The sequence below is a fragment of the Periophthalmus magnuspinnatus genome, chromosome 23 (assembly GCF_009829125.3).
Source record: "Periophthalmus magnuspinnatus isolate fPerMag1 chromosome 23, fPerMag1.2.pri, whole genome shotgun sequence".
NCBI classification, from domain to species: Eukaryota; Metazoa; Chordata; class Actinopteri; order Gobiiformes; family Gobiidae; genus Periophthalmus; species Periophthalmus magnuspinnatus.
This window is the reverse complement of record NC_047148.1, coordinates 5,574,569-5,594,392: the sequence shown is the minus strand read 5'-3', so window position 1 is coordinate 5,594,392 and position 19,824 is coordinate 5,574,569. Positions and strand designations below refer to the sequence as shown.

Here is a 19,824-nt window from a genome sequence, read left to right as displayed (position 1 = left end):
ACCCATGCATCGTAATTATGCACAATATAGGCAAGATTCTCTATCTAAAGTGTTAAGCTCTCGTGTGATGTACTACGGTCACTGTTTCTGACAGGTAGCCACAGCAGCCAAAGAATGGGTCAAACGATGAGGACACATTTCCCTATGGTGACGATAAAATATACTGTTACTATAGTTGAAACAAGTGAAAACTATGTGTAAACCTGACTTATGTCAATTTTTACTTCATTTGTTAACATGTTAACTGTGTTCTTCTCTCAAACAAAAAACACTCTGTTCCATGTGGTGATACAGGAAATGCTCCACTGTGTTTTTATACTCTGTAGAACCTCAGTGGAATTATTTGGATGATTTCAGCCCTGGAATTGCCCGTCTCTACTGAATTAAACATAAAAGGTAGCTGCTTCATGACATCAGAAGGTGGAACAGAGCATTTTTGAGATTTGGAGATGTATACCAACTTATAATAAAGGGTTACTCAAACATGTATAAATGAAACAAACTCCAGGTATGTTTTTGAGGCAGTAACAACGTTCCAATATGACTTAAAGCTCACAAGAGTAATTTTTTGTAATATAGGACATTTAAGCTGCACTATGTAACTTTTCTGGAGGAGGTTATGTCACTTGTTTGTCTCAATTGAGATATTATTGTGTTGCCTGGTCCTGGAAATGAATGACTGCAGGATAGAAAAGTGAATAATACTGTGGGAAAAGGTATAAAAATCGTATGGAGAAAGGCTGGTGGTCGTCATCCAGAAAAGTTACATAGTGGACCTTTAAGGCTGAACTGACTAACTGTTATTAGGGAATATTAGGTTGCATCCAATAACAACAGACATCATTGCTTTTAATATATGAAATCATTGTTTATTTTTTAAACAAATTTCACCAGTGACAAATGCTGAAGACAAGGCCTCTTCAATGTCTTTATGGAGATAAAGCAGCAATTATATTACACATTTAAACAGTGCCTGAATTTTCAGTGAAGATAACAAGGAAGAATTGAATTTACAATAAATAAAAATGAGCTTTATGAACACAGATGTCTTTAACATTAGAATATAAACAAGACATTGGACATTTAGATAGAGCATAACATAAATTCAAGTGTTACAGAGATATAATTTTACATATGGCAAGAAAATTGTAAACCCAGCCTAAAATGAACAGGCTTCATTGGGTATGCATTTGTATAATCAGTGCTACTAAGCGTCTGAAAGTTTGGTGAGTCAAAATCACCTCAAGACATACATTTGTTGAAATTAAATTCGATAGTACACCCAGAAGATTCACAATCAGAGTAAAAAAGCCCTTACAAAACATCACTGTAAGTACAAAGAGTGAAAAATATTGTATTTTTCCCAATATAAAAAGTGCCACATTGAACGAGGCAAGAAAAGCTGCTTCATATCAATGAAACAAGTACAACATACTGTATGATGGAGTAAATGCTGACACAATACACACATACATAACTGTGTTGGTTTTTGAATTGCATTCGTTTGAACCAACATGCTACAAAAGTGTCAAAAAGCAGTGAATTAGAAAAGTCATTCCACAGTGTACAAAGTTGAGGTCTAATATTAAAGGTGTACAATGTAATCTTTCCGCTGGATGGCACCCCATCTACTCTTTTTCATGTAGATGCCATTTTTTTTTTTTGCCTGGAATAGTTCACAGTATGACATTTATCTAACTCCCTGGAGACAAGCAGGTAACGCCACCAGGTCAAATTCTGGTCAGATCTGTGAAGAGGCGACCTTGCTCACTGTAAGAATGAATGTTGTTCAAGGTACTCGGGGAAACAGCAGCTCAGATTAGAGTGTTTGTCCACTGATCCGAAGGGTGGTGGTGCGATTCCTGCTCCCACTAATGAATATTGTTGTTGTGTCCTTGGGCAAGACACTTAACCACCTCACCTCAGTATCTGTGGACACTGGTGTATGAATGTGTATGTGAATGGATGAGTGGAAAAGCGCCATATAAAAATATGACCACTGACTTTTGAGGAATAAAGCCACAAAATAAATGCAAAATAGATACATTGAATGCCATAGACTGGAAATTTACTGGCAAAGCAGTAACATCTCCACAGAAACAAGCAGGTAGCGGACCCTCCACAGGAAAAGTTACATAGTGCACCTTTAAATAGTACACTTTCGCAGTAACGGTTGATAACTGTCATTTTGAAAGGCGGTTTGGAGGTTTTGGGGAGCGCAGAGGCTACACTGTGGTGACTGAGAGGAAGGCATTATGTACTTTAGAGTCCTCCTGCACTCTGGCTCCATGGCTCATCAGCTCCTGAATAGTCATCCAGTTATCCAAGATCTTTTTGTTTCGCTTCTTCAGCATCTTCTTGTGGCTGAGCTCCAAAATATTGACTTGGTTCTTGGCTTCGGCACTGCTCCCAGGCCCCTCCCTCAGACACTCAAGCCGACTCTTCTGCATGAACTCCCTCCTTTTTCTCTGCTCCCTCGCTCTGGCCAAATGCTGCTTACGCTCCTCTTTGCTCCAGTATCGTCCCATCTTCATCTCACTCATGGCATCGTCATCAGTGGTCATGCCTCCGCTCCTCTCCTCTCTGATCCGCAGTGCCCTCTCTCTCAGAATGCGGTCGCGAGCAGGTCTTCGGGCGACGTATCGTGTCCCATCGGCTCGAACTTTGACCTTCCACTCCAGGCGGGGTTCCCCAGGGCGACCTCCGCGGTGACCTGGCTCTCTGCACAGGCTCAGCAGACTCAGCTGGCTCTGGGAGTACTCTAGGGAAGAGTGCTGTTGGAGCAGCTGCATGTAGCTCTGAAATGAAAAGAGGAACACTTTTAACACGAAGAAATGCATTTTGGTATTTGAGTATTCTGCAACTGCTATATTTGCCATGATGCTGGTCTTAATATTAACACCAACAAAACAACAAAATCTTTAAAAAGTCACAATAATTGCTACAACTCATGCATACTTAAATTAGCATAAATTGGCATGCATCTAAAAGTGCATCCTCACTGGGAAAGTCTAATAACAACACTTAAAATAATATGCTATCATTTTTTCAATTATTGTGCTTGCATTGGAGACACCACATCACCAAGACAAGGATTTGACTATTAACGGAAACGATAGACAAAGACTACAATTATGTCATAAATTACAATGGCTGATAAATGATCAAATATTCGCCTGGCTTAATGTAATGCAAACCATTAAGCAGTTTTTCACACTAGCTAATCTGAATCAGTTACTAATCAGTTGTTGAGGTTCAATATGGATTATTTTTCTTGCTGCTGAGGCCAATAAACCCACCCACCTGCAGTTGTCTGGATCCTCCTTGACAGTGATACGGACTGGTCTGATATGCTGATGAATAAGGCAGGCCCCTCCTCTCTCTCCTCCCTTTCTTCTCACACCTCTCATCATCTGCAGGTAATGCTGGGTCTGACTCGGATCTGGATGGGTTGCTTTGGTCCGGACTGCTGGATATAACTGTTCCTGGATTCGCTGATTTACTGCGACTAGGCGTTCCATGGAATTTGGAAATGGGAATGGGGCTTGATGATGTTGATGAACTGAGGTTTTTCTGGTTTGTGAGGCTGACCTGTCTTTGTAAGGAATGGTCCGGTGACTTTTCCATTCCTAAAGGTGTTGATCTTGCACTTTCTGCTGTATTATAGGCACTGGAACTATCCTTTTTCCTCTCGTTATCGGATCTTTCTGGATGTTCGTGGATGTCCGCCAATCTTCCATGCCGCTTGAGTCCGTCCTTGGGGCTTTTTCGACCTGGTGATGCCGTTTGTGTGGGTTGGCTGGACTGACGTAGCTGGTGTGCTTGCATTATACTCTGACACTCCAACTCAATACTTCTTAGCTCCTCGTTTAGCATCCTTAGCTCATGCTCAACTCCTCCTTCACTCTCTCCACTGTTCACTCCCTCTTCGTCGCCAGCGCTCTGTTCCGTCAGACTACATTCGATGCTATGTCTTATTGAATACACACCACACTCCACGCCATTCCGAATCTGGCATTTCAGCTCTAAAAGTTGTTGGAAGCGATTTTCCAAACCTAGCATCGGGCTGTTGCCATTGTCTTGTGTTTTTGATTGCGTCTTTGGAGGTTTGTTATGCGGATGATCTGCTAACCATCTCTCTCGTAAACATTGAGCAGGACTTTTTTTCTGTATTCTGGACAAAAGAGGCTGGTGATCAGGACTGTCTGTGCCGTGTCCAAACCCGCTGTCCTGGTTGTTGGAGGAACAGGTGGCGGTGTCTGTAGTCATCCCCTCCTCAAGTTGAAGCTAAGAATATACAAGAACATCACATTTTGTTACTATACTATTGAAGTACATTAGGATAAACAGCCCCAACCAATACTATAACTACAACTATAACTTATAACTTTGCAGTTCCCTAATTAATCAATTTACCATTAACGTGGGATTAAACACCTAAACTCCAGCCAAATGAGCTTTAAACTGAGCAGTGCGTGGAGGACTAAAGATGAGACAATGGGGGAGGAAGGGGATCTGAAGGACTAAAGGAGAGAGTGAGGGGGAGGGGTCTGTAGGACTAAATGGGAGAGTCTATCACTAGAAAGATAGATGGATAGACAGTGCGATAGATACTTTATTGTTACCCATTTTGGAGACATATACCTATCTAGTGAGACGGGAAGAGGGCGGGGACTGAACCAACTTGCGATTCAAACTCCGCCCCTGCAGGAATGTGCCTCTCATGATATCAGAGGCATACGATGGCATAGTTTTCTTCTAATACAGTGACAGGGTTTAACCATAGATGGCAGCACACATTGACAGTTTTAGACCACAAGCTGCACTTTAACCCACTTTTCACTAATATGGCAAAAAAGCCATTGACAGGTTTAGAGTTTGCCCCACTTTAATTGTAATAATTGTAATGCTATAATTACTCTTTCTAGTTCTCTTTCATTTGCTGCTGTAGTGATCCATTAACAAAACACTGCAATGCTCCCGTCGAAATGGCTGACATCTTCTCACCCATCTTCTACATTGTTTTGTGTCTTTCCCCTTGTCTCCTATTTCCTATCTTCTGTCAGATACGTTGTTGACAGCTCCGTGCTCCTCACCTCTTTTCTTCTGTCAAACTTCTGTTCTCTGTGTTTTCTCCTCTGCTCCAGGATCTCCATCTTTAACTCCACCAGTTCTTGTTGGTCGTCATCCAACCACACCTCCTCCTCCAACTGAAACCATAACATCTTGTCAGACTGTGGCATGTTTTTATGTTGTGCGCAGGCTCTCATGTTGCCATAGAGAGGGAACACGGGTATGGCAGGTGTCTGTGTTTATTTAATGTGACAGGTGCGGACAGGTGTTTTTGTGAGTTTACCTGCAGCTCTGGCCTTGTCACCAGTAAGATGACGCTCCTTGTGTCTTCACTTGACAATAGAGCCACTGCCTTTTCCCTGTCGTGCACTTCACAGCCATTGATCTGTTTCAAATAAAAATGGAAAATATATTAAAAAAATTATATGTTAGCAGTTTGAGTGTGTGACATGTGTTTTCGAGATCATACGTGCATATATGACTGTTTCCACAAGCTACAAAATATTATTACTGTAAATTATAGATCTTGGGAGGCTGATTTTCAATTGAATTCAGTTTTCATTTCAAATTATCTTTGCAGAACCCACAAATCAGCAGTCACCTTGCAGGGCTTCACAAAACTGTTCAACTAAAAGAACATTAGAAAATCAACCAACAAAACAGTAATTGGTCAATATAAGTTGAGCTGTTTGCCCAACAAGTGGAGGCTAGCTGGTTTCATATCTTGTTCAAGTATTGTTCTTGTGTTATTTGCTAAGACACTTTGCCCACATTGCTGCTCAAATTAACTAAAAATCTTTGTACCTAATTATCTCCAGAATTTTAGCTCTACTTGTATTCTTAAGGGTAAAATATTGCTGCCTGGTGAGCCAATACTATTCTTTTACTTTTCCTGTACTATACAAAGCCATGTCTGGCCTCATCTCTGTCATTTCCAGTGGGCATGATTGACAGGTCAATTAACCAATCAGACAAGCCATGGTCTGTACATATTAACACATGACTGAAAAAGAAAGAAATATTGCAGACATTGCACCAACACATCAGAGCCTTTAATGTTAATCTGAGTTTGATTTAAAAGGTTGATTTTGTTCACTCATCACAAATTCAGAACTGCACATCTGTCAAGCTTGGACAGACAATTCTCTACATTTTCCAAGAATCACAAAAACACAGCTTTAATTGCATATGGGTTCTATCCGAGCAACAACCTATAACGGTGCAAATTAGATTTAGCTAACAGCTGTAATTTTATCATTTTGCAATACTTTACAGCCACTTTTAAAACATATATACTCCAAAAGTCATCATCATTTGTCAAACTTGAGCAGACATTTCTTCACATTTTCCACCAACCACATAAACACAATTTTTACCATTAGCCCTGTGTGCTTCCCTCTCTCCTCCACTTCATCCTCTGCCTGCATTGTGCCATGACATCTGGCTGAGTGCGAGTGGGCGGATTGCTCCACTATTGCAGAGTCAAACTTGATGAGAATCTACTCCTCCATCCAGACACACAATTAAGTGTTGTTGGACAGGTGGCGTTCATCTTTTCCTCTCTGGAGTAATGGGGCTGTCAGGACCAGATAATAGGAGCAGCGCTATAGCCGGCCCCATACTCAGACGATCGCTCAGACTATGCTGGGGTAATGGTATCGCGTTCAGGGTTGAGATGTTGGAGCGGTGTCAAACTGCCTAATGCCTTGGTATTTGTCATTGATTTCCCTGGACTTATTAACCAGAGATGCATGGTTAGCAAAAAGGTTGATAAACAGGTTTGGTGGAGCATCCAAATTAAATCCAGGTTTTTGAAACTGGCCTATGCATGAATTAAGATGTTGCAAATACCCTGTTGACATTTCTTATGTGGTTATGTAGAGTTTGTCATTGGTTGCTTCTTGCTGTGCTCTGGCCAATTGATTAGCTCTGATTAGTATTGTTTCTTAATTGATTATGTAATTTAATACAGGTTGAAAGCCTGACTGCATAACCTTTTAGCTAAAAAATATAGTAAAGTAAAATCTTTTTATTTCCATTCTAGAGTATTTTAAAGCACTTAAAACCAAAACTTACACGGTGTTACTTTAAATGTTTCTTTTTGGGAACGTTTTCTTTCCACCAAGTATTTTAGGACAAGTGGAGGAAATCTATCTCACAGTGAACTATAGATCAGTGATTCTTAACCATAGGTAAAAATGGTTAAGAACCCCTGCTATAGATGACCATAAATATAATAATTTCAATTAATGTCACTTTATCAAAGTAGTTGATTAGTAGAGTTAGTTTCAGCTCAGTTATAAATAACCTTTAAAAAGAATCTAGCACATTTTACACATCTTGCTTACAGGCGCCCAGAGTCTTTACACAAACAGAGATGCTTACCTGTACAATCCGATCTCCCTCTTTGATACGGCCGTCTTTGGCAGCGAGACTGTGAGGCTCCACCTGCACAGACATATGAAGGAAATCCTTCATTATAAATTCTGTTTCTTCGTGTTCCACTTTGTTTTCTGTTATGTGATGTTTTGTATCAAGGGTTTTTTTTGAATATCTAGTTTATATCGAGGTGAGAGACTGCAGTTTGTCAAAGTTTACAGTTTGAAGTTAGATTGACTTTTGAGAGAGAGAAGAGAAGAGAGCAACAAAAACAAGGCCAGTCCAAAAAAGGCATTACACATTAGTTTATAGCTCAAGAAATGTGAATTCTAGATGAAGGAATCAAAATTTCATATGCATCCCAGCGGAATTGCATACACTGCTAAAACTCAGCTATCATTTCCTTGTCTTTGTTATTTTTGCTATGAAGATCTAACAAGAAAGCTACAGAGGGCAGAAATAAACCTTTATAGTTGAAAAATGAAAAGCAAATCATGCCTTTCCAGAGTCAACTAACCCTTCCGTACTGTACACATACATAATAATGAGGCATTAGCATTTCTATCCCACCTACAAAAATAGACGCGCTCGACAGTGAGCGACGGCTTTGGCAATTTGTCGAGAGTTGGCAGGTGCGAGGAGTTGTTTTGTGCTTTTTGTTTTAACATTGTTTTTGTTGTAAGTTGAGACAAAACAGGTGCAAAACCAGTAGAATGGCATCTAATACTAGGCCTGTCACGATAAATACTATATCAGCTTATTTCTCAGTGCTAGAATGTTAGAAGGAACAACTTTTTGGAGAGAAACATTTATCATGGGTTATTTTTCTTTTCCCTAGTGGGCAACTTCTTGTTATTTTTCCTGTTCTATAATTAAATTTGAGCTTTAGAAGGTTGAATGAATAATTTATATGATTCATTACCCATACAAATGAATTGCAAAGTGATTAGTTTAGCTATTCATTTAGATGTTGTGTCAGTGGAATATTACAGCTTCAATATTATTGTTTATCGTCTATATTTTGTTAAGCAATGCATCGCGCTTTGAAATTTGTTATCCTGACATGCCTATCCAATACAAGGTTCATGTCGGTAATATAGAACATCATAGTTAAAAGTGCACTGTGTAACTTTTCTGGTTAAAGCAAGACAAGGCAAGTTTATTTGTATAGCACAATTCATAGACAAAGTAATTCAGAATGTTTTACAGAATAAGAATGACATCAAAATCACAATACAACAAATCAAAACATAAATAATCTTACAAAAGACCCATTGATCCATTGTAGGGACAAAAATATGGACAAAATATGCAATTACGGCAATTTTAAAAGAACTACTTTCACTGCACTGAATATGCAATTTGCAATTTCAAAGACATGCTATATTTTCATGTATGGAACCTTTTTAAACATAAAAGCAGCATAAAAGATGTGAAATCCTCAGTATTTTCAAGTTAAAAGCCCCATTCACATTTCCTCCTCCACTTACTCCTAATGCATTTGAACTTGCACCTGGAGTAATGCTATTCATTGAGTAGGATGTGCCTTGAAAATCTCTGTCATTGTTCCTCATTAGCGGCTTCACACGAGAGACTGTTCATTCCAAGTCAAATCAAATGTGTAAAGTGCCTCTTCCTGCTTCGTTTTGAGTGTTTGGTATTCAGGCCTGGTATCAGTACAGTAAGAAAGTGTCATTTGCCATATGGTGAAAGTAATGGTGGCTGCTCAGAGCTAATTAAAGGCTTCAATTAAAACATGTTAGAGGAAGAATGGAATCGCATTTCAGACGCGACTTCATTTTTAGGTTGATAAATTTGTTTTGAATGAGTAAATGTTTTCTTTCTTGCTTCTTTAATCAGCTTCTGTTTGCAAAAATGATTATTCAAATAGGATTTTATGTTATCTTTTAATAAGCTACTGATGCACATGACTGCGCCTCAAACACAAATTGTTGCAGTATTTTCCTGTAATCATTTCAAAGTGTCATTTTGTAGTAATTAAAGCTGTACTATGTAACTTTTCGGGTAACAGGTCTGCTACCTGCTTGTCTTCATGGTGATGTTATTGCTATTATTATCTATCTCGAAGACAAGCAAGCCAAGTCACCTATAGAGAGGTGACTCTGCTTATATTTCAAGGCATTTTTGAGCAATAAAAATAATGCTGTTTAATGGCATAAACTCACAAAATATCCAAGTAAGTGGCGGATCCTCAGAAAGATCCTTTAAGTCCATACCTGGCTGACGTAAATGGCCATGTCTTCTTCGTCGTCTGTCCGGTAGCACAGCGTTAGCCCCAGTTTCTCCAGACTGTTCTGTCGACACAACTCCACCTCCTGTTCAACACAAACAAAAACATTTCTACAGTTAGTTTAGTGTTTTTGTGAATGTAGCTCATGTTTTGACAGTTTTGGTGCTCTGTAAATAATGAGCTAGAAACGTGTTAAATATGGTGACAGCAGCCCAACTATTTTGGTCTTGGTACAGGCGAATCGCAGTAGTATAAACAATTGTTACAAGAAACAAATGGGACCGATAACAAGGGAATATCACATATGTTGAACCCAAAGACTGTATAAACAAGTGGACTAAGAGAGTGTGATGTCACTCAAAGTGTTCGGCTTCAGTCAAGTGAAGCTCATCAAGGCTAGCTGTTATGGGGTGAATTTGAAGCCGAGGTTCATATTTGGAATTCTGACTGCGAGTATCATAGCAACCAAAGAGCCAGGCTGTTGAAGGTAACACCCCTTCCCGCCCACACCATTAGTTTAGCAGTGGGTGAGTGGGTGCTTGGCAACGCTGTCAATCAAACCTATTGCTAATGCTAGTGGGAGCGGCCGACGGAAATAAGGCACTTGATTTGCCTGTTATTAATTTCCATATCTTGATTTTCAGACAAAATAGTAAAGTTCACACATGCGAAAGTAGCAGTTATGGAGAGAGGAGTGACAGTTTTTCAATGTAAAGTGAATTGGAGCCAGAGTCGATGGTGCCAGAAGAGCGTCCATGTTCACTCCCTATTTGAACACCACGGCTAGCAGGTTACCTATGTCCATTTATGGTTGAACCTGATTATTTTTGTTAGTGTGTGGGTTAATTCATTTTCCATAGTAATCTTGTGCCTTATAAAGTCATTTATAGTTACAACTACCAACAACCATTCTTTGTAATTGAACAATATCACCTCTTTTTGGAACTACTGTGTCAGAGAAGATATTGTACTTTTGTTGATTTTGGTCTCATGGGTATATACAGCAATCATAGAGACATTAATAGTCCTATATTACGCACAATTGACTCTTGTGAACTTTAAGCCATGTTATAACGCTTTTACCTCATCAAACACACCCGGAATTGTGTTTTGTTCCATTCACACATGTTTCAGTAACCCTTTATTATTAATCGGTCTATATCTCTATATCTCTAAAGTTCAACAGCAGTTTTACCTTTTGTTAAGTAGAGATGAGAAATCATACACAATTCTCTGTTAAACATGTGTGAATGAAACAAAACACACCAGGTATGTTTTTGTTGAGGAAACAACGTTGATCAGAAATATAATATGGGCCCTTTAATGATAAACCAGGTCAAACAATCTATAAATAAGTAAAAGTCAAATTCCGCTGCAGATTTCACACCTGCCCTTCCTCATGAACCCAACCTTTTTCTCAACACCCCCCTTCCCCTTCCCATTGGAAAAGTCTTCAAATTTAGCCTGATCCCACCACCACCGCCGCTTCCTTTTCATCTCTGCTGTGTACTAATGTAATCACACTAAGATAACTCAACTGTGCGGTAATCCTTATTAACCCCATGCCGCTAAATTCATTTCATTGCTGTGAAGTTGTGAGGGAAGGGGGAACCCAACCTAACTCGCCTTTCCATGGGGTAAACCCGATAGCAGAGACTGGCAGGAGAAAGTAATTAATTTCTGTGGCATTTAACCCCCTTGCGCAGACAACCCTGACCTTCAAAGCTATGGGTCCATAATATTGTTGTGTTAATCTCAACAACCAGGTTTTTGCATACCACATGGATTAAGCTCTCCCTGCATGTTAATACCCTGATTGTTTGGAGGTAAGCTTAATTTTAGGTCTGTCTGATGGTAATGTGAATCCTAATGATTTCCAGATGTGCTGCCACTGTAGAGAGCCTCCATTTAGTTATAATTGGGTCATAATTTGGCACAGTGGGCGATAAATGATACACCAATATAACCATGTCAAAATCCTTTAATAGATTTTACTATGCATTACGACAAAGCGGTCTCATTATTTAGAGTACGCTGGCCATTTAAGCGCATACTGTATGAGGATATATTGAAAATGGGGGCTGTTGCACCTTTCACTGAACATTGAACATCTGTTGCTAGCATTGTAATGAGGTAGGATTCAAAACAAATTGATGCTAAAGCTAATGTTCGTTGGCTCATTGTCTCCACATTGCCCATGATGAGGTCCTTTCAGCTGTCAGTATTTCACGCAAATAGTCCTTGAAATGAACCGCTGCTGTGCGTTCAGTGTGGGTTGTTTAACATTTTTCACACAAATGAGTGCATTTAGTGAATATAGCATCATAGTAACAGGAGACAGGCTTTGTTCTCTGAATGTCATGGAAACCCATTGCAATTAATGAAATAAGATTATGAACATTAAAGGTAAGTACATTACACAGATGGGCGACAGACAGCGGAAATTAAGTAACTCATTCACAATTATGTAGCCAACTTTATCAATATTGTAGGGCAAAAGGAAAGGAAGGAAAAACACAAAATTTCTTCTTGTTGTTTATTTTCTGAACACAAGGGCTACTGTAGGCCATAACCCACACCAAAACAAGAGCCAAACAACAGCAGTCTCAATTCACTAAAGCCAGTCTCCAAAACAGACCAGCAACTGATGAATAGAACCTTCACATCAACTTGCTCGCATCGCATGGCAACCAAGTATTACACACAAAAGCAGTTACATTAACAACAACATATAAACAGTTACACGAACAACAAAAGGTGTCAACGCTGAACTAAACACAAAATATCAGATCATTACAATATTATTCTTACTTGTGTACTGTGTAATTTTGGTTCTCTCAAACAGCCATATTTGAGAATGCCAGTTTTGTTTTGATTTCAGAAGTTAAGCAAGGTTGGACCCACTGGAAGTACCAGGGTTCCACTACATTCTGTTCTTCTGCCACATTACTTAATATGAATGTGGTGTTTGAAGGGAGCTGTGAATACAATAGCAACATATCCCCGCCGTATAGAGTGAATGGATATTGTGCTGTGAAACACTTTGGATGTCTTGAAAAGTACTCTACAAGCACAATGCAAGCTCCCTACCACTAAAGACAGGTGTATTATTGGAGTTACAGTACAGGTGCAGAAATATTGGTTAGACACATTCAGTTTTCTATGGTGAAATCAATTACATTTAAAATACAATATTGAAGCTCTGGACATTTCTATAGGTGAAATGGACAGCCAAATTTTCCATTAAGAACGACTGTGAGATGAATGGTCCCCAGGCAATCTCCATCTGGTAGGCTACAATTTAACCAGATTAGCTTCTTCTCACAAAATGATAAAAGGTCTAGTTTCAATCTAGTTTTATTATTGAGTTGTTGGTCTACACGATCTTCCAGTTGATTATTATCGATCGATTTCATTCTCTTGTTGATCTTTAAAAGAAGCGCCGATCTTTGCAATTTCAAACATCTGACAACATGTACTTTTAAAACCCACGCTACAGTTTGAAGCTTTCATATTAGTGTCAGAATTGACATGGCAGTTATAATACGAGCAAAACCCGTCAGTCAAAATTAATGTTCCCGGGAATAGCAGTCTTATTGCATTTTATCCTTGAGGAAAAGCATTGATGTTACAGCGGGATACACTCAGATAGGCAGAGGTAAGGGTGCAGAGTTGGCAGGTGGGGGCAGGGACCATGACTTTGTTCTCATATAGTACAGCTATTACAACACATACAAGTCATCCACCTCTCTGATACGCTGGGGACTTTTTCATTTTAGACAGGTTTAGTTCAACAGACCACAGCTGGCAACACAGGCATCCTAATGACTAACAACGCGGCCCAGTGAACCAGGAAGTGCCTATTAAACCACAGGAGATCACCAACTGTAGCATACGCTGTCCATTACTGTCACCAAGTATGACCCCTAAGGCCCACTGTCTCACCTTGATGCATGTGTCAAGATACAGACAGAAAAAATAAGGAATTAAATGTTCTTGTGTAGTAGTATTGAGGATGACAGCATACAAAAAAACATATTGAAATTCTGGAAAAAAATATAATGGCAGGTGTTAGATCAAGCACACCTGTAGTCTACTGATAATAGTTCAGTGAGTTTTAGTGACTAAAACATGACATACTGCTGAACTGGAGTTATTATTTAGATTAGAACATGCCAAAGTCCTCATTTATCTAAACATTCATGCCTTTGGACAGAGGAATCAAATCCGCAACCTTTTTGGTACCCGCCATTGCCAGTTTGTGAATCTATAATTTGTTTCAAACTGCATCACTATTGATGTGTTTCTGGACTTTTAAATTTTGAATTGTAGCTATAACAACAGTGCTAATCTGGATGACTCTGAAACTCATAGATAGTATATTTCATGAAATAAAATTCTGCTCATTTAAAGTATCATTACTGACTGGCTTTTATCTTATTTTAAATGCCTTATTATGTTTACTGAATTATCTGTTTATACATTAGCTCTTAAAGGCTGCTTTATACTCACAACAAAATCCACTTTAGCGTCTGATAGATTTCCTTGAGAGTATTATTGTGTAGCTGATAAAGTCTTAAACATAACATAACATAATAAACATGCTTTTGTTTCCCTGTGGTCTTGAATTTTCAATGACTCTATAAATCTACTCAAGTACATCTGCAAAATGGTACGGCAGAAAAATTTTGAACAGGCTGAGATGAACGAAACTTGAAACGTATAGATACAAATTGTATTATTGTTGTTTTTACTGTGTTTGTGACCTGTAAAGTGACCTTGGGTGTTAGAAATATGTATGTATGTATGTATGTATGTATGTATGTATGTATGTATGTATGTATGTATTTTTGTATGTATGTATGTATGTATTATTATTATTATTATTATTATTATTATTATTATTATTATTATTATTATTATTATTATTATTATTATTATTATTATTATTGTTATTATTGCTGTTGTTGTTATTTTTTACCCTTCACTTGTTATATGTTATTTTGATAGTATTTTCTAAAAGTGGTTATCTTCATTAATCCCAGAGTCTCTGCAGTGCACTGGAACAGAAGACATGCTGCCCACTTTCTAAAGAGCTCAGCCAATTCTCTTGTATTGTGCAGATAGGGAATACTATTGTTGGTGAAGGACTCCTGAGTACCATCTATCAAACTGGCCTTGGATTATCCGGAGGGAGAGATTCTGAATAGACTGGAAAAATGTACCAAAGCCCAAATATAACAAGCCATGCCTCACTAGCTTTGTAAAGAATAGTACAACCACTCACAAATGTTTCTCTTGTGTGTGTTTTTTTTCAGTACCCCCCATTAGTACAAGGCTATTCTTAACCCTTTATGAATTACTAATAATACAGATAGACCTTTTAAATGGAAATTATTACTAAAGCTGGTGTTTGATTTCAAAAGGACAAAGGAGGTAATTCATTTCCAGCTTTCACAAATGCTTTGGCACATAGCTAGTATTCGCATGCATGAAATTTTGAGTCTACAGCACATGTGTCAAACTCAAGGCCCAGGAGCCAAATGTGGCCCGCCATGTCATTCTGTGTGGCCTGTGACAAGGTAAATTTAAATGTATGACTGTCTTAAAATGTCAGTTTATCAGGAGTTACGCAGTTACACAGACATATTTTTTTTATATCTTTGCAAATTGAGACAAACCATTTTGCTGATGTGGCCTTTGGTGAAATTGAGTTTGACATCCCTGGTCTACAGTATGTCTACAGTCACACAGCCAACACAAACATATGTCAAAGAGTTTTATATATATATATATATATAAAACACACACAGCTCTTTCTTCCTGGTTTGGGAATGATAAAAATGCTTCACACTTAGATGCATCATGCAGTAGTCCAAGTATCTAACATAGTACTGCATTTGAGTGTGAATTCTGTTCTCGGCATAAACATCATTGGTTGAGCACTGACCCACAGGTTGGCGGTGCAATTCCAGCTCCCACAGATGAATGACACTTAACCCACCTTGCCCCCAGTGTCTGTGTACACTGGTATATGAATGTGTGAGTGACTGGGAGAGTTGTTCCTTGATTTAAAGCAATATGAGTGCCTTAAAGGTGGTGAAGCGCTTTATAAATACATGACAATTTATCATTTACGGTATTGTTGCTGAGGGTAAACTAAAATGTTCTGCTTTACGAGAATTATGTTGTATGCTCCAGCTCTAACACACAATCGTTTCATCCATTATAGGTATGAGAACTCAAACGTTGATCACTGGTTTGGATATTCACAAGGCTAACTCATAGGGAGACACATTCAAGTTGCACCAAACATGTTTCTCTGCCACAGTGAACCAGTACTATACCTCTCTGGTCTTCTTCTGTCAGGCTTCGGTTGGCACACTATCATTGCAGTAATGTAGCAACTAGAGCTAAAGTGTAAGAATATAACAGTGCTGGAGCAACCATTTAATTAGACATGATGACTTTAAACCAAAATGACAAAAGTTTAAGTAAAGCTACATAAAATAACAATCACTTTTGCAAACCTCATATATGTATTCTTCAGTTCGGTCTCCATCCGCTGGCGTACTGGAGATGTATTCGGGACATTCATAGAACTCATGCTCCATTGTGTGGATTGAATGGCAGCTAAAAATAAAAAAGAGATATAATTAGAATGTATTTTAATGCCACTTTGTAACAAAACTTTTAAATTGACATATATGTACTCTGATACATCTGCTTTACCTCATAAATCATCCATGCTAAACTGGTAGCTTTGTAAGACTAATTGATTGCATGTCCTGGCTAACAAAGACCTATAAATAGCTGTACAATGGAGCTAGTGCCAGAATGCCTGCTCCATCAGACCATTGGCTTTTAATCGGCCCGCAAAAAGTCCCATTAAAGAAAATAGATGTAGAACGCACAGGCAATTACTGCATACCGCTTTGGCACTGCATAATGATGTCTGAGGACATACTACAACACAATGGGAATCTAAAAGACTAGTGCGCTAGCCTACAGGAAGCCTCTAGTTCAGATATAAATTTGAATTTTAGAAAACATTTTAAGTTTGTTATTACAAAAAGTCAGATTTGGAGAACAACTATCACAGCTTAACTTTCACACATTTTCATCATGCAGCATTACAATGTTTTTGCCTTTATATGAGTAAATTTGAATGAAGGTTTATCTTATCAGCTGAACTGCATCTGAGATTATGACATCATCAAAATCAAATGTGAACACGACCTATACAGAAGTGCTTTTTTCACAACCCAATTATGTCACACCAGCCATTTTGCATTGATTGCTATGTGAGCAAATGCTATAGAGCCATGTCATTCATCAAGTATATATTAGGGTTAGGATTAGGGGTAGTTTTAGGAACAGGTATTTGGTTAGGTTTAGGGCTTTGGCACATGTATGCTAACCAGGTATTAGCAAAACTGTGACAATATATGCAATGCAGAACATAACCTTGATTCAAAGACATGTGCAGTATAATGAGTGCAAATTGCCATGCACTTTGAAAGTCCTTATTTGCCCTCACCTGTCAGACAGCAGGAATGGACAGATGTCGGGGACAGGTGGGGTGGCTGGCCTCAGCTTGGCCAGAGCCATGATGTGTTCGAAGGTGATGTCCGTCTGTGTGCAGCGGTCCACCACGCACACGTCCGGAGGGGAGCTCGAGCGGGACAGGGGGACAGAGGAGCGAGAAGGGGTGTGGCGCAAAACCTGTACAACAATAGGGTCTCTCCTGAGGGCCTCCACCACCGCCCCCTCATGGTCAACCTTGGAAAAGTCACGGCCGTTCACCTGCAAGAGGAGATACACGATTGTTAAGAGTATCGTATTTGGACTAATGTAGTCACGGCAATACAAGGAAGGTGTTATCAGTGCCTACCAACCTAGATAGAGGTTGTTGGACATAGAAACGCAGCATAACACCTATACGCCAAACCAAGAAAGAATATCCTTAAAGGTGCACAATATAAATTTTCTCTTGGACGATCCACCATTTGCATGTCATAGTTGCCTGGATTGTTATTGTTAGGCCTGTCACAGTAACACATTTTAAAGTACTATATATTGCTGAAGAAAATATAGACTATAAACAAAAAATACTTAAACTAATTTAGGCCACTGACACAACAACCTTAAAGTAGAATTATCCCAAAAAAACTATTCTAAGTATATGAAATGGTTAAAAAAAATCTAATGGCAATAAATAAATAGCAGAATGATTTGCTTCTATAATGAGTCATAGAAGGAATTTATTCAACTCTCCATAGGTCAAATCTAATGGTATAATAGGAAACATGAAAAAAAGTTCTAGTACCAAGAAAAAGTCTTCCCAATAAATATTGACCCCCAAAAATGATTGTTCCATCTGTGTCATGTATTGAACGATAAGTCGATATAGTATTTACCTTGACAGGCCTATATATTGTATCTATGATCATATTCTTGTAAAACAAATCCATTTATATTTCTTTTACTTCACTGTTTCTCTCTTACGGGAAGCAAACTCAGATAAACCAGTCTCCACTCTGGAAATCCTTGAAGTTGTATTGTTAGAAATATCACTGTCTCTACAAATAGAAAAGAGAAGCTGAAGAAAGACCTTGCACATTATATCTCCCAGTGTGTAAGAGCCTCATTTAGAGCAGCACTATCTGACAGACACGAGTGCTCTTTTGCTAACAACCTGTTTCACTGTCACACCTGTCTCTGCTGCACAGGATCCAAATAAAGCAACTGCACGGGATTATTAAAAAGGGCATTTGTGATGCTACTCTTCATAGAAAGTGCACATTAGAAACTCACTTTTACTACATTTTTAAAGCAGAATTTCTAAAGCTGTCCATATATTTTCATTGTCCACAGTAACAACTATATAGATTCAGTATGTTGATGGCAGCCTACCACTTGTTCTTTATTGGTGGTGGTAAAGCTGTGTATCCTGAACATAAATTATTTTAAATACATTTGCCACAAAAGGCCTACAAACAAGCCATACTACTGCAATAAAATGGCTAATAAAGTTGCCTTATGTAACTTTTGAGATGGAGGGTCTCCCACTTGAGTCTACTTATGGCCACAGAGATGTCATTTCTTTGTCTGAAATGTTCCACAGTATGGCATTAAACTTATTTATCCGCATGCCGACACGCAGATGATGCCAGGTCAAGTTACAAGTCAGACGTGTGGAGAGACAAGCCTGCTCATAGCTAGAATTCAGCTTTTTCAAGGTATTTCTGAGCAATAAAAACACCTGTAATTGAATACATGAAAATTAGAAAATTGAACACTACAAAAAGCAATGTTATCTCCACAGAGACAAGCAGATGGCAAACCCTTCATCAGAAAAGTGACATAGAGCATCTTTAAATCTGGTCCTAAACAATGGCAACAAAACATATCGACACATTTGTATTTGGTGTAATTACTCATCATTTGCATTGATCAGCCCTACCTAGAGCCATGTTTACATTGTACTCCTCACAAAACCATTAGTGTTGTTGAACAAAGAATCATTACTCGACTGTCATAGTTAGACAAGGAGCAGATGCTGGCTCTCTCCTCGGGGAATGTGAGTTTTTCAGAGTGGCGCATCTTGGATTTGTGAGTTCAGACCAGATTTTACCCAAAGGGACCAGTGGAAATGAGGTGTTCCTGAAGTCACATGACAGCTGCCAATTTAAAGCCAGAGAGACGAGACTTGTGCCTGGGCTCCACACTGACATTCCACTCAAACCAATTACTCTGCTCCAGTGCCTAGCGCGGCTCTCAGGCTAATTTTCACTCTGTCACATCTCCTCATTGATTGTTTTTATTGATTCTGGGGAGTCTTAAAGTGTCAGGAGTGTTTGTCAAAGACTTAAATTGTGGAAGCAGGACATTTCTGTGGATCATCCAAAAAAAAAGCATTTATCTATAGATTTCAGAGAGTTTCTAATTTCAGTGACGGATTGTGTTTGGAGGTGGGTGCAACAGTTTGAAATTGATTTAAACATGAACTATTTCCTCCAATTACCTCAAACTACATCTGTTGTGCTACACACACTCTTCATTTTATATGGAGTCAGGGTTTTGCTTTGGTGAACATTCTCACATATTACGAGATAGAT

At 38.8% G+C, this 19,824-nt stretch overlaps 1 protein-coding gene across 1 annotated transcript in view; it reads right to left on the bottom strand.

Moving 5' to 3' along the window:
* Positions 1 to 891: 891 nt before the first annotated feature.
* The window catches only part of pdzrn4 (PDZ domain containing ring finger 4), a 48,890-nt gene continuing 29,957 nt past the window's right edge, over positions 892 to 19,824 (bottom strand). The window contains exons 2-9 of the mRNA XM_033989889.2: positions 17,244 to 17,509; positions 16,234 to 16,336; positions 9,690 to 9,788; positions 7,459 to 7,521; positions 5,357 to 5,458; positions 5,097 to 5,210; positions 3,304 to 4,287; positions 892 to 2,798 (exon numbers count right to left, since the gene is read on the bottom strand). Of these exons, the coding sequence (XP_033845780.1) occupies positions 2,226 to 2,798; positions 3,304 to 4,287; positions 5,097 to 5,210; positions 5,357 to 5,458; positions 7,459 to 7,521; positions 9,690 to 9,788; positions 16,234 to 16,336; positions 17,244 to 17,509 (2,304 nt within the window). The 3' untranslated portion in view covers positions 892 to 2,225. The remainder of the gene's footprint in view (positions 2,799 to 3,303; positions 4,288 to 5,096; positions 5,211 to 5,356; positions 5,459 to 7,458; positions 7,522 to 9,689; positions 9,789 to 16,233; positions 16,337 to 17,243; positions 17,510 to 19,824) is intronic.